This window comes from Engystomops pustulosus, chromosome 11, assembly GCF_040894005.1.
Source record: "Engystomops pustulosus chromosome 11, aEngPut4.maternal, whole genome shotgun sequence".
Taxonomy (NCBI): domain Eukaryota; kingdom Metazoa; phylum Chordata; class Amphibia; order Anura; family Leptodactylidae; genus Engystomops; species Engystomops pustulosus.
This window is the reverse complement of record NC_092421.1, coordinates 56,912,679-56,929,065: the sequence shown is the minus strand read 5'-3', so window position 1 is coordinate 56,929,065 and position 16,387 is coordinate 56,912,679. Positions and strand designations below refer to the sequence as shown.

Below are 16,387 nucleotides of genomic sequence, written 5' to 3'. Positions count from 1 at the left end.
AGTTTATTCATGAGTGGGAGGCACAGACACACCCCCAGTGCTTGACTGACAGCCTGCATAATGGTGTAATGGCTGCTCCATGTGCTTTCTGGTGGCCACACCCCCTGCAGCCTGTGTGTGTGTATGTAGGAGAGATACAACAGCTCCAGGCAGCCATGTTACAGCAGAACATGTCAGGTACTTGTGTAGCTGATGTCTGTGTCTCACACCTGTATATTAGGAGGATGCAGCATGTCAGCAGATGCAGCACACACACTAGCCATGCTTTACTATACATTACACACAGACATGAGCAGGGGGAGGAGAGGGGAGGGGTAACAGGGGTGACATCACTGCCTCTGACCACGTGACCAGCCTCATTTACATGATAAAGAATAGATGATTTTACAATGAATAATGTATGAAATAACTAGATAAAGGCTGGGATGGGATCCTTGTGAGCTGCTCCAACAGGTAGAGGTGACAGGACAAGTGACACAGACCTGATGACAGGTGTCCTTTAACCCCTTATCACCGACACTAGTTTTCAGCTCAATGACTAGACTCGATTTTTCAAATCTGACATGTCTCACGATAATTGGTTATAACTTCGGAACGCTTTAACATATCCGGGTGATTTTGAGAATGTTTTCTCGTGATACGTTTTGCGTTTCGTTCTGAAAAAAAGTGAAAATTTGGCCAAAGTTTGTAAAAATTCTTCATTTTCCAAGTTGGAAATGTTCTGGTTTCCAGACAAGATGTAAAACTACCCAAAAAGTTTGATAATTAACATTTACAGAATATCTGCTTTATGTTGGGATGATATTTTATGCATCCTCTCACTTTTCTAGGATGTTATGAGGTGCAGAACTTTAGGTGCGATTTTTCTTATTTTCATGAAAATTGCCAAAACTCACATTTTGAGGGACAACTCAGCTTTCAAGTGACTTTGTAAGGCCTAAATAATAGTAACACCCCATAAATTACCCCACTATAGAAACTTCACCCCTCAACATATGTAAAACAACTTCTATTAAGTCTATTAACCCTTTAGGTGTTTCACATGGGTTAAAAAATATGGACCTGCGATTTAGAAACTATAGAATTTTTTTGGAAAATACATTCATTTAGGCCAAAACTGACAGTTTCAGAATAAATTAAATGATGAAACGCACTGCAACGCTTGATGCCCAATTCCTCCCGAGTGTACTGATACCCCATATGTGGTGGTAAACTGCTGTACGGGCGCACGGCCGAGCATAGAATGAATGGAGGCGCCGTCCACAGCAGATTTGTATTGTCACATTGTACGACCTATACATTTTTTTTTTTTTTTTTTGGTAATGCGAACATATGAGGGCTTATTATGTACGGGATGAGATACAATGTATAGATAATTTATTTTGGGAGTCTAAAGCTTATTCATGAGATTTTATTAACTATTTCAAGGGGGACACAAACAAAATCATCAATTTTTATTTTGGATTGTTAGCATTTTTTTTCCCCCGCTCACCGCAATGTAAAAATATTTTATCTTTATTCTCTGGTTCACTACGATTGCGGTGTTACCTCATTTATATAGTTTTTCTTATTTTTGCTCAATTTTCCTGAGCAAAACCAATATTGGAGAAAATCGCATTGTTTTTACTATTGACAACTTTTCAGGGTCATAACTTCTGTATTTTTCTGTTGTCAGATCTGGTTGAGGGCTTATTTTTTGCGAAAACAGTTGTTCTTTTCAGTCGTATCATATTAGGGAACGTAACTTTTTTTTGATCACTTTTTAGAACATTTTTTGTGATGGTGTTTGATGGAAAATTGTATGTTATGGGAAGTTTTTCGAGGTTTTTTTTTTTACGTAGTTCACTGAGCAGGTTCAATGTTGATTTAGATTTATTGTACAGATTAATACGGACGCGGTGATACCAAATATGTACGTGTTTTTGTGTTTTATTTACTTTATTTGCATTTTATGTGTTACTGGGGAGATTATGGGACTTTTATTTTATTTAATTATATTATAAAAAGAATTAATTTTTTTAAAACTTTTTTTTACATTTTCTACTTCTTGGCTTGAATAAGCGATCATCCGATCGCTTATTCAAGCCTTTACACTGCAATACAAGTAGCTGAGCATGCTCAGTTACACACAGCCGGGTCCTGCCAGGAGGCGGAACCCGGCACAGAGAGGAGCCGACAGCCCCGGGTCACTCGTCGGAACCCGGGGCTGAGGCAGGAGGGATCGGATCCCCCGGTAAGCACACCGGGGGGTTCCGATCCACGGGGGACACACTTGCACGCCGCAGTCATGCTTGACCGCGGCGTGTAAGGGGTTAAACACCTGGGATCGGAGTTTTTCATATCACAGCCCGACACCGGCACCAGCGAGACCCGGTGTCCCGAAATCTTCTTCTGACGCGCTGCCGTAGAAAGGCGTACGCATCAGAAGAAGTACCCTTAATGACCGCCGTAAAAAGCCGATACGGCGGTCATTAAGGGGTTAAAGTAACAAGCATTGCACAGTAAATCTGGTGGTAGATGTCCTTTAATGCTATGGATTTTTCCTGTGGACTTTCGATTTACCACAGATTTACGCCATTCACTTGTTGCAAGAATCGGTTTGGTAAAATGACAGTGGAACAGCCTTTGAAGCTACAACAAGGAGGGGCTCTGGTAACAGCCTCTAAAGAAACAGCCGATGTATAGCAAATATTAGAAGATACCACAGTCCCGGTGCCTGGATCTATGAGTAATGTCCCTGGTTTATCAGGATGGATTTTGATGGTAGATTTCCTTTTAAGGCTTGGCCTAAAGCAAGTTTCATTCAAACCTGGCTGCCTATCTATTGTGTTTGTCGGAATCTCCTGAAGCTCGCCCATGGCAGATTTAGGGGATATTAAGAAATGGCAAGTTATAATTGAGCCGTCTTATCCATATTTTGGTCCAGCAAATGTGCATTGCATGGCCAGCCAAGTATTCATGTGTATAAAGTAGTTACTAGTTAGTAAAGTGTGTGTGGCCTTATGAAGAGCTATAAAATACCCAACCAACCCCCTGCAAGGGGTATGTGTTTTGCCATGACCTATTGTAAGGCACCATTCTGTTTTCCTTTAATAAAATTTTGTTATGACTAAAGCACACGGCCATGGTTGGTCCATGAGTCGCAAAGGACAGATTTCACAGATCCAGGAATCCCAGCATCCTATTGATATATGATGCAAAGAATCCCTGCCACCCTTGCAGTACAACACTCAGTACGACCCTGCAGCAGAGACTCCTATATCACTGTGGTGCTCAGAGCCCCATCCTTGGCACTGTTTTCGGACTGACCATGGCCGTGTTTTAGCCTCCTATGTTGGCGTTGCGTGTTGTCTTCTATAAAAGTTACATGTAGAGCTCCGTGTAACATGAGTAAGCTGGACATATCAGTGTCTGAGCATCACAATAGCTCCGGGAGGGTCTGTGCAGGAGTCTTAATCCCTCATGCACAATCTTTTCAGAAGTTTTGCGTGGGATAGATAAAGTGACGGTAGAGTTACGTTCCTCGCTGGTTGTGGAGTTGCTGCCTTCATTACGGCTCCTTCCTGCAGCTGGAACCTGGAGCTCGCTAGGGATATTGCATTTCTTCTGCTGTACTGGCCAAGTTTGAGAGGAAATCCTTAATTTGAAGACTCCCCTCACCTCCTCTCGTTGTTATGTTACATATATTTCAGACAATGAAGTTGCCTACTTGGGGAAAATGTTCTGTATACCACGATTCATCTATGCAACTTATTGGTTCTGCCCCAGGTGTATACTGTGTTTCTTCCAGCGGTTCTGGATCTCAGAAGAAAGCCCCGAGATTGTCAGATATTTCATATAGGCTTACAGTCTACAAGGGATAGACATGAGTTTTGGCTCATTGAGGAAAAATTCCCACTTGTCATTGTTTTTTTGTGTATTCCATTTTGTAAGACGGCATCCAGGATGGCGAGAATGAAAACCGCAAGTCATCCCGTAAAAAAAAAAGACCTCTGTGGATGACCAAGTCAAAAGGCCCCGAGTCTTGGAGTTAAATATTTGAAGATTTATTTTTTTCTATTGTATTATTTAAAATGTAAACTATATTTGGTAATGCCAATATGCGTGCTTAGAGCAGAATGTGATGCAGATTAAGGCTACATTCACATGACCGTGCAGGGCTCGTATGTACGTCCGCAAGTCCCCATAGACGGTGATAGTTTGTATGTGAGTTTTACGTGTTTGCTCTGGGTCCTCCGGTTTCCTCCCACATTCCAAACCATACTGGTAGGTTGGTTAGATTGTGAGCCCCATGGGGACAGGGACAATTTGGCAAGCTCTGTGCAGCGCTGCTTAATCTGTGTGCGCTATATAAATAAAGAATTATTATATTATTATTATTGTAGGTGCAAGGAGTGATATGGTGCTATATGCATATGGCACCATACCGCTCCGTACACAGAAAAAGATAGGACATGTTCTATATTTCCCCGTGTGTGCATCCTTGCATCTCTATGGAGAGGGGAGGGGTGACCTCCTGCTCTCCAGCGCACCAAACTTATGTATGTGCGCTATTAGCGGCCTCACCATATAAAGTGGGTGTCTGCTCGTTGTAATCGGCTCTGTCACTGTCCGAAGGATGCCATGAAACCTTATTGTCCCACTAGATACGGGACGATTGGAAGGAATGCATGCAGGTCCCACCATTGGGACCCCACTGATCAAAAAGTTATTGAAGCAAATCTTGATTTTTCACTTGAATGCCTGGACAATCCTTTAAATAATTATGTAAAAGTTGTCAGGAAGAGCAGTTTGTTTATTTGTAAGTAACCATGTCTATGTTTGTGTGTGCACTATACTGCACTCTGCACACCCTGCCTTCGCCTCATACGCTTCTCCTTCCATAAAGTTAAGACAAGCCTCAGGTCTCCCTGCGCTCAGCTCGGGGGAGAGAGATTAGCACGATGTGTGGTCTGTTCCTGGGCTATGGCATGCTCTGTTTGGGTAACCAATTTACTTGAATGCTGAAAACAGCCCCCCCCCCCCAATTACTTCTACAGCCTGCGATTGTTACTTTCTGATACATTTTGGCATCCATATTCCATCGGGGACGTTCCGCTCCATTGACTTTGTTTTTTTGCGCTGAGTTTTCCGAGCACTAGCCATAAAGTTCAGCACAAGTGCAGTTATTGATATATAGGTGGGGGGGCGTATTGTGCGGACCTTGAATTTAATGTCACGCGGGGACTGAAGGATTCTTTGGGATACGTCTGCAAATTTTTTTTTTTTTCTTTTGCTGGGAACCAACACAATTATTACTTATTTTTTTCTTTTCTTTTAATTTCTGGAATCCTTCCTCAGTAGAGCAGTTGTAAGACCTCTAAATTATTCTCTGGTCTAGCTTTGCTGATCATAGGCCAAGCGCCGGCGAAGATTTAAATGATCGAAAAGCTTTGCTTTTTGTTTTGTTTAAAACAGGTCAGATGCCCAGGAATGCAGTCAAATTATAATGGTCTCTAAGTGCCGGAAGATGGAGAGGAGAGAGAGGAGAGAAAAATGAGCCCTGGGCTCTGAGAAAGGGCTGGGAAAATGGAGATTTAGGCAGGCCCCGGGGCCAGGTTAGAGATTCCTGCATGTATTAACAGCTAGGTGTGATGTTTATATACACGGGACTAATCGTTTTTTATGTGGCCTCTCCTCTCAAAGCCTCCGCTAATGGGCTGAGGGTTTTACCAATGATTTTTTTTTTTTTTTTAGCTTTGGTCCAAAGGGATTTTTAGTAAAATAAAATGTAGAATGTAGAATCTAACAAATGAATTTATTTTTCAAATGCTGAGTTATTTTTATTTGTATTGCCTGCTACTTTCTGGGAGTTGATACAAAACCAACAGGAAGTGAGAATTTATTCGCATTTATTAGATAGAATTATCTATCTATAATCTATTCAATGAATCCTCGTATCTGTATATTCATTCATCCAATGAATCTTCATATATTTATCTGTCTGATTATGTAGTGTGTCTGTAAATACATCTATTCCATCTCTATATAATTAATTCTTATATCCCTTTGACATCTATCCCTGCATCTTTCTAATCTATATATCTGTACATGATCTATATGTATATATTTTGAGTCTATGGGGCAGATTTATCACTGCGTCTATGCCATGTGGGCATAGAGGGGCGCAGTGGCCGGTGGAGGGAACCCGTGCCTTGGCTTTTTTTGCAGGTCCGACTTGGTGTAGATTTGTTGCTGGTTGTGCCACTCGCCTCGTGCATGAAGAGGCCTGAGCCTCTTGAAGTATCCGGAGTGACGAGGGGAGGCGGGGCCTCCGTCATGCGCAGGGGCGTCGGCTTATGATGGTTCTCCCCCTATATTTGTATCTCATCTATCTAATCAATATTTGTATCTATCTATTTTATCTATGAATCTCTCTATCTCACCAGAAAAATAGCAGCTTAAATACATAATTATGAATTACAGGGGACTCATCTTTGACCTTTGGTTTAACATCTGCATAGTCAAAACATTTTTAGTTTTGTTTTTTTTAGGTAGCTGTGGCCAATCAGATGACAGGGGCCTTATGAGGAGTATTCACATCTCCAGTATATATGACATGTCCATAGGTGTGGACGTCACCTCTGGGACCCCTTTTTCCGTTATACAGCCGCGTGGAGAGCTTTGTGCACACTGACACACACACACTATTTGCATCTATGGAAGCCCTGGAAATAGCGGAGCGTATAGCCTGTGCTCACATGGACAATAGAGTACGGCCACGTATGCGTGACACAGTCTGATCTTGCTGTGGAAGGGGGGGGGGGTGGACACCCATTTTCGGGGTAGGTGGGAGTACCCTCTCCTATCCTGTGGGTATGTCATAAATACAGGAGGTGGGAATGCCCCTTTAATGGGACCGCATTACAGAAATGTGTCTTCCATTGAAATAAATGGGAGCTTTTCATCTTCCATTATATCAGCAGTTTCTACTTTCACTGGAGGTTACACAAGTTTAGACAGGGGATATATGTAAAATATCTGGCTCATAGGAGATGTATCTGTGGGTATCCAGGTTAAGCAGAATACTCACATTTTCCTCATAGTTGAGTGATGGGAGATTTTGGGATGTGTCTAGGGCCATCACATTATTATACAATAGCGGATACTGTGTGTCCTCTCCAGGAGGGGATATGTTCTAGTATGTAACATGGGAAAGGACTGGAACACCCGGATGATGTAGCTAAGACACATGAAGAAAGAACTAATAGTATAAGAAGAAAGAAAGACCATGGGAGGCATTCATCACAAGTGTAAAACTGTTCTAGTTGCCCATAAAAAACCAATCAGAGCTTGGCTTAAATTAAAAAAAACAGCCATGGGGAAATGAGAGCTGAGCTCTGATTGGTTGGACACTACTGACAAGTCTCCCTCATCATGTTTCCTATAGCAAAAACGATAAATCTTTATATTATACAATACTTCATAATATATACACCAGACAAGAAAAGAACAAAAACTATTAAAAAGTGGTACATGGTTTTTACCCCTTTTATGTTTCTGGTGTATACATTCTGAATTATTGGATGTAATAAATGACACATGGTCTTTCTTCTAATAGTATGTGACATTTTCATAGAGTTGCATCTTCTTTTCTGCTTAGTGCTTTGTGTTTTATATATAGTTTTTGTTTTATATTTTTATACTGTTCCATCCCTGCACTTTTAACAACTTGAACTGTCTCTCTATCGGAAAATGTACCATAGCTTTACTTTTCCTTGAAGTTGGACAGGCAAAATGGTATAATTCCTTATGTAAACCCCAGAGCTTTTCAGACGAGGATTTGAGGAATAACACCGGTCTTTGTCTGCAGGGCTTCTGGAATTCCTGTGAAGGAAAGAGTACGGGTTTCTCAAAACTGGAAAAATGGACGCTGTCGGCGGGATATCCTACTCAAGTGGAAACGCAAGCAAGTGACTTTACTTACCACTGTCTTATTATAGTCTCCATTTCTAATGTGAATTGCTTCCATGTTATACTATTCATCGTACAAAGTCGTCTTCTTCTTTGTTGTCTCAATTCTTACTATGCAGCTTCTCATTATATGGTCTTCTATCTATACCATGAATTAAATCTACCAGCAAAAGCAAGCATGATAAACTCATAGATCCAGAAGTAGCTGATAAAACAAAGACCAACTTCTTTTTTCTCAGTTTTTATGTATTTCTTTGTCAGTTCTGTAGCTTAAATTCCTGATGTAAACCGAAAGATGAGATTCTTATCTTTAATATGATACCACATGCATGGATCCAGGTGCTATAGAACCCAAGATAAGAGTATCTGAAATGACTCTCCGACTGTTGCCTCTAAACTTGACTCGTCTCGGGTAAAGGGGAGCTATTTCACATAATAAATAGTAATAATAATATTAATCGGCCTTAACTTGCTACCGGATTAACAGGTCATTGATCTGCAAGTCCTCTTGATGAGACCATCAGTGTGATCTGGCTATCGGTCACCATCAGCTTCCTGTTTTCCCTGCAGTGGCCACTATAGGAGAAATGTAGTATTACATGTGGCCATTCAGCGAATAGCTGTTCATGTGCTGTATAGATGGAACAGGTCCAAGTTGCATCATTGCCATAGAGTGGGGACCCCCCACAAAAAAAAAATGTCCTGAGTGTTCCTCAATAAGCTTTATGGAAAGCAGCCACCACAAAGCTACAGCCTTTAATACATTTTAGTAATATAACATCTGTAATTATCTGCTATCACGGCTCGTCATCTCGTTGGCCGATGTATTTTAAAGCTGGATTCATGTCCTAAATAAATGGGTTTTAAAGTATAGTCTGTGCCGGCGGGGAGCCATATTTACACGCGTCTCTGATATATAGGCACAATCCATTTTTTGGGGGATTTGAGAAGGGCGTTGACATTGCGAGGCTTTTATAGTTATCTGCCAGGAAACCTGTTCAGGTGGCGAGAAGGTGGGAGTCCTCACCACAACCAAGAATGCAAAACGGGGGGAGAAATAAGGAGGTGCGTAACACAGTCTACAGTTTCACGTATCCACCTTCTGTGATACATGGGGAAAAGAAAAAGGATTGTGGAAGTGGTGGCTGTGTACCGGCCATAGAGCTGTCCCATAAAACGCCCCCGGCTCCGCTTGCGATGACAGAGTTTGGCGGGAAATGACTCTCCTGTCATAGAGAATGGAGACGCCTGACATTAACTATAGTGATGCCTGAAGGGTGACCAGTGCCTGAGCCCCCCGCCACACAGGGGGACGTTACAAGATCTCATTTCCTAAACCAAAATACAGACGTTTTATGAATCACGACCATCTTTGAATAGATGAAATATGAGCTGGATATAGAATATGCTGAGACTTGGAAATATTTCCCTAATTGTTCACTTTAAAACCTAAAAAAAACAATTTGTTTAATTGCCACCCCACTGGTTTGCAATATCAAGGCTGTGAGTCATTAGTCAGAACCGTGATCTTTGGTACTACTTTTTCATTGCCTGGATATCCAAAATCTTATTGGTGAGTCACTTTAACACAATAATGAATTTCTGGTCACATCTCTTTAAATTTGGCAGCAAAATCCCATTAGAAAGAACTGTGCAGGTTGTCCTGTTTATGTTGATGAAACCAAAAAAAAAAAACTCCTTTTTTTCTATGTAGTCTTTGACTCGGCAGCATGGGGAGGGGATCTGGTAACACCACCCAGAGTACTTCTGGCTCATTAACATAATTCTAAAGGTCGATTTTTGAAAGAGGCAATGGATAACAAATATAAGAAGATTACCACAGTCCCGCTGCTGGGATCTATGAGTAATGTTCCTGGTTTATCATGATTGATTTTGATGGGAGATTTCCTTTAATAGGACATATAGATGAGGCCTTTTCAAGCCCTCCAAAATTGGGCTACAACATGCCTTTAAGGGACTCTGTCACCAGATTGTAGTCTACCAAAATACCAACACCCTCAGATAGGTCCATTCTAGAATTTTCTCGTTTATGTGAAAACTCCGCTATAAATAAATATATATATATATATATATATATATATATATATATATACATATATATATAACAAAATGAAAAAGCTCCACCAAAATCATGTGAAAATGAGTCACTTTTAGAAGCTGTTATATTAGATACTCTTGTCTCCAGCTTTATAAATGCTTTGGGTATCATGTTAAGGATAAGAACCTCCTTTTTCGGATCACATCAGGATTGTGGTTCTGTGAGATACAGGTAGTTAAAGACTTAGATAAAGATCCTGTTCTATCCTATTTCTTTCCGTCCGTTCCGTAGCTTAAATTCCTGATGTGATTCGAAATCTGAAAATGGATCTAGATACAATATAACCCAAGGTAGGAGCATTTCGAATGACTCTCCACCTGTAGCCTCTAAACTTGACTCATCTCATATAAACAGGTGCTTTTTCACATAATTAATAATAATAATGCCTTAATAATCTTTATATAGCGCCAACGTATTCCGTAGCGCTTTACATCTCAAAAGAGTGAATAGTATAAAGGGTATTTCATAACCTACCTGGGCTGGTAATTTATTGGGGTAAAATCTGGTCACCGATCAAGGGGTTTTCCCACCAAACAAGTTCAGGTCTATCTACAGGATAGGGCCTAACCTGCTGATTGGTGGAGGTCTCCGTGATCAGACCCCCACATATTATGAGAACGAGGGGTCCGGTGGGGCCTTAGGTACCTCTGTCAGACCCCTTGTCGCATCCTGAGATTAATGGAGCAGACGGCCGCTATACCGTTCTTCTACATTCATCTCTATGGAGCTGACGGATATTTCTGAGCGCGGCAATAGAGATGAATGGAGCAGAATGGTCATGCGCTTCCTGCTGCTCCATTAATTTCTGGAACGTCAAGGGGCCCAACGGAGGTACCTGGGACCCCATCGGACCTCCCATTCTCGTGATCTGTGGATAGGACCTAACTTGTTTGATTGGAAACCCCTTTGAAGTGATATCTGCTTAGTTATACATCTACAGCTGGAGTTTAAAAAAAGGAAAGTAAAAGGGCAACAATTTAGAAAGTCTGACACTAGTCGTTCCATAATACTTATTAAGGGACTTGTCCGCAGCTGCAGATCCTAACACATCTCAACATACGACTCCAAAGTGGAGCTTCCCTTTAAGACGCCATGCCCGCTTCCACATTCTGGTACACAGCGTAGATATCAGGGCTGAGGATACTATAAACCCCATCCCGAGGAGGATTAAAAACATCTCTGTGGTTTGTGGTGTTTTTTCACCTGCGCTCTTTTACCCAATTCATTGTCCTGCGCAGTAGAAGCCGAATTTGTGGTTTCACAGCTCTTGGAATTAAAATCTCACGTTGAGCCAAACCTTAACCTGTTGTAACGTTGCGGTGCTCTGCGCTCTTGGATCCCCCTTCTATACTGGATATTGTACTCCCTGCTATAAATTTTCAGGAATATTAGAAGCCACACGAGCGTTCAGTAAAGCAGACGGTCAGGAGACTCTAAGGTGAACGATATAGTAGTGTGTGACTTTTTATTCTGCAGAACCTCTTTTAAAGCAGAACTATAATGATATTTGCTGATTGAAAGTGTTGAGGTGTCCTCTATACAGTGTGCACTCTCTATACAGCACCAGAAGGTGTCCTCTATATAATGTGCACTCTCTATACAGCACCAGAAGGTGTCCTCTATATAGTGTGCACTCTCTATACAGCACCAGAAGGTGTCCTCTATATAGTGTGCACTCTCTATACAGCACCAGAAGGTGTCCTCTATATAGTGTGCACTCTCTATACAGAACCAGAAGGTGTCCTCTATATAGTGTGCACTCTCTATACAGCACCGGAAGGTGTCCTCTATATAGTGTGCACTCTATACAGCACCAGAAGGTGTCCTCTATATAGTGTGCACTCTCTATACAGCACCAGAAGGTGTCCTCTATATAGTGTGCACTCTCTATACAGCACCAGAAGGTGTCCTCTATATAGTGTGCACTCTCTATACAGCACCAGAAGGTGTCCTCTATATAGTGTGCACTCTCTATACAGCACCAGAAGGTGTCCTCTATATAGTGTGCACTCTCTATACAGCACCAGAAGGTGTCCTCTATATAGTGTGCACTCTCTATACAGAACCAGAAGGTGTCCTCTATATAGTTTGCACTCTCTATACAGTGCCAGAAGGTGCCCTCCATATAGTGTGCACTCTCTATACAGAACCAGAAGGTGTCCTCTATATAGTGTGCACTCTCTATACAGCACCAGAAGGTGTCCTCTATATAGTGTGCACTCTATACAGCACCAGAAGGTGTCCTCTATATAGTGTGCACTCTCTATACAGCACCAGAAGGTGTCCTCTATATAGTGTGCACTCTCTATACAGAACCAGAAGGTGTCCTCTATATAGTTTGCACTCTCTATACAGTGCCAGAAGGTGCCCTCTATATAGTGTGCACTCTCTATACAGCACCAGAAGGTGTCCTCTATATAGTGTGCACTCTCTATACAGCACCAGAAGGTGTCCTCTATATAGTGTGCACTCTCTATACAGAACCAGAAGGTGTCCTCTATATAGTTTGCACTCTCTATACAGTGCCAGAAGGTGCCCTCCATATAGTGTGCACTCTCTATACAGAACCAGAAGGTGTCCTCTATATAGTTTGCACTCTCTATACAGTGCCAGAAGGTGCCCTCCATATAGTGTGCACTCTCTATACAGAAAAAGGAGGTGTCCTCTATATAGTGTGCACTCTCTATACAGAACCAGGAGGTGTCCTCTATATAGTGTGCACTCTCTATACAGAACCAGAAGGTGTCCTCTATATAGTGTGCACTCTCTATACAGAACCAGAAGGTGTCCTCTATATAGTGTGCACTCTCTATACAGCGCCAGAAGGTGCCCTCTATATAGTGTGCACTCTCTATACAGCACCAGAAGGTGTCCTCTATATAGTGTGCACTCTCTATACAGCACCAGAAGGTGTCCTCTATATAGTGTGCACTCTCTATACAGCACCAGAAGGTGTCCTCTATATAGTGTGCACTCTCTATACAGAACCAGAAGGTGTCCTCTATATAGTTTGCACTCTCTATACAGTGCCAGAAGGTGCCCTCTATATAGTGTGCACTCTCTATACAGCACCAGAAGGTGTCCTCTATATAGTGTGCACTCTCTATACAGCACCAGAAGGTGTCCTCTATATAGTGTGCACTCTCTATACAGAACCAGAAGGTGTCCTCTATATAGTTTGCACTCTCTATACAGTGCCAGAAGGTGCCCTCCATATAGTGTGCACTCTCTATACAGAACCAGAAGGTGTCCTCTATATAGTTTGCACTCTCTATACAGTGCCAGAAGGTGCCCTCCATATAGTGTGCACTCTCTATACAGAAAAAGGAGGTGTCCTCTATATAGTGTGCACTCTCTATACAGAACCAGGAGGTGTCCTCTATATAGTGTGCACTCTCTATACAGAACCAGAAGGTGTCCTCTATATAGTGTGCACTCTCTATACAGAACCAGAAGGTGTCCTCTATATAGTGTGCACTCTCTATACAGCGCCAGAAGGTGCCCTCTATATAGTGTGCACTCTCTATACAGCACCAGAAGGTGTCCTCTATATAGTGTGCACTCTCTATACAGCACCAGAAGGTGTCCTCTATATAGTGTGCACTCTCTATACAGAACCAGAAGGTGCCCTCCATATAGTGTGCACTCTCTATACAGCGCCAGAAGGTGTCCTCTATATAGTGTGCACTCTATACAGCACCAGAAGGTGTCCTCTATATAGTGTGCACTCTCTATACAGCACCAGAAGGTGTCCTCTATACAGTGTGCACTCTATACAGCACCAGAAGGTGTCCTCTATATAGTGTGCACTCTCTATACAGCACCAGAAGGTGTCCTCTATATAGTGTGCACTCTCTATACAGTGCCAGAAGGTGCCCTCCATATAGTGTGCACTCTCTATACAGAAAAAGGAGGTGTCCTCTATATAGTGTGCACTCTCTATACAGAACCAGGAGGTGTCCTCTATATAGTGTGCACTCTCTATACAGAACCAGAAGCTGTCCTCTATATAGTGTGCACTCTCTATACAGAACCAGAAGGTGTCCTCTATATAGTGTGCACTCTCTATACAGCGCCAGAAGGTGTCCTCTATATAATGTGCACTCTCTATACAGCGCCAGAAGGTGTCCTCTATATAATGTGCACTCTCTATACAGCGCCAGAAGGTGTCCTCTATATAATGTGCACTCTCTATACAGCGCCAGAAGGTGTCCTCTATATAGTGTGCACTCTCTATACGGAACCAGAAGGTGTCCTCTATATAATGTGCACTCTCTATACAGCGCCAGAAGGTGTCCTCTATATAGTGTGCACTCTCTATACGGAACCAGAAGGTGTCCTCTATATAGTGTGCACTCTCTATACGGAACCAGAAGGTGCCCTCTATATAGTGTGCACTCTCTATACAGTGCCAGAAGGTGTCCTTTATATAGTGTGCACTCTCTATACAGTGCCAGAAGGTGTCCTTTATATAGTGTGTGTGTGTGTAGTTGTAGTTTACCTTTGGCCATCTCCTCCTAGTATTTAATTGCACTTCTCTTCTCATTTCTCCTAGTTTGATGCCCTGGTTACAAGTAGATGGAGACGTGTTATATTTTACTCAGGCTGAAGAAATCCGAGCACATCAGCTCCGCTCTGATGGTGGTGGACTTCACAAAAGACCCTTTGCAGTGTTCTTGGGTCATCAGGAAGATGTCTGTCGCTTTGTTATCACTGATTCTCACATCATCAGTGGAGGAGGGTAGGTTTAATACATATATTTCTAGGTGATGGATAATGTACACATAAGTTAATTCATATCTACCATCAAAATCCATGGGACACTTACTTATAACCACAGTCACGGTGCCTGGATCTATCTATCTTATATTTGTTATTCATTGCCTTCTTCCTTCTAAAATCAAGCTAATGAACCAGAAGGACTCCTGGGGGCATTACCAGAGCCCATTTGTGCTTTACATGCTGTTACACTGTTCTGGAGCACTACCTCCCTCCCACTGTGTGAGATTACATCAGGCAGAGGGATGAAGGGAGGGGCAGAGGGAGCAGAGTGAAGGGGGAGACCGTGTAACAGCATGGAAGCCACAGCATAGTAACACCCCCTAAAGCCCTTCTGACTCATTATCATCATTTTAAAAGTTGATTTTAGAAGGAAGGAGGCCATGCATAACAAATATAAGAATATTACCACATCACGGTGTCTCTGGCATGATATGCTTGATTTTGATGGTAGATTTGCAAGACTGAGGCCTTGTGATAGTAAACTATAATTTCAGGATCAGACTACAAGGAGGTTTGCCTTCCAATACACAGTTCTATTATAGGACCTTGTATTTGCCATTAAAGGGAACCTGCCACCAGGTTTTACAACACTAAACCAGCAGCCCCCTCAGGTAGGGGATGAAATGTCTTTTTTATTATTATTACCTCTTTTATATGAAGTGTTACTCGTTTACCTATAGAAAATCTATAGATAGTCAGGAAAATATGACTCTACTCACCGCATTTTCACATGAGATCGGTTTAGTGGTTATAGGGGGAGAGTCAATTCAGAAGCCGTTAACTTTGGTTCTATAGCACCTAGAAAGAGCCTTTTTTTTGGTGTAAAATAGATAAGAATCTAATCTTTTAAACCCCATAAAAGCTTATGGTTCTTTGAGCTACAGAACCAGACATAAAAAATAGCCGGAAACTGGACCTTTATCTGCAGCTTGCATTTCCATCTAGGTCTTTAACCTTCTGTAGCGCAGAAAGCCGATTGTGATCTGAAAGATGAGATCCGTATCTTTAACATGACACAAAGCATGTTTCTAGGTGCAATAGGGGCTGAAGTGACACTTCTCCTACAACCACTAAACTTGACTCCTCTCATGTGAAAATTTGACGAGAAGAGTCATTTTTGCCAGTTTTTTTTTTTATGTAAACGGATGAGACTTCGCGTAAAAGAGGGAATTCTAGAAAATCTATTTCAAGTTGTTTAGTGGGGCAAAACCTGATGATCTTTTAAAAATTTACCCAAAATACATATAATGGGGGTCTCTTGGCAAATGCGCGGCTGAGGATCTGCCTATTGTTTGTCATTCCTATGTTTTGGCATTTTTTAGTACTTTTTGATCTCCCCTGTAACTCCCATTCGTCATGGAAGGTTACAACTTTTGCCCCAACACGTAGAAATAAGACAATGTAAGTTCTTCAAAGGGTACAATGTATCGGAAGCCTAAACCTGGGCTGAGGTCATGGCTTTTTGAAGATTCACACTAAAATGTCAGCATTGAGCAGAAGAGTGTAAGAAGATAATCCTCTTCATAAAAGAGA

The 16,387-nt window shown here is 41.9% G+C and overlaps 1 protein-coding gene across 2 annotated transcripts in view; it reads left to right on the top strand.

Moving 5' to 3' along the window:
• Positions 1-16,387, top strand: part of FBXW4 (F-box and WD repeat domain containing 4) — a 109,081-nt gene that overhangs the window by 16,800 nt on the left and 75,894 nt on the right. For both annotated transcript variants that reach the window (XM_072131361.1, XM_072131362.1), the window contains exons 2-3: positions 7,853-7,948; positions 14,628-14,813. In XM_072131361.1, coding sequence (XP_071987462.1) covers positions 7,853-7,948; positions 14,628-14,813 — 282 coding nt within the window. The remainder of the gene's footprint in view (positions 1-7,852; positions 7,949-14,627; positions 14,814-16,387) is intronic.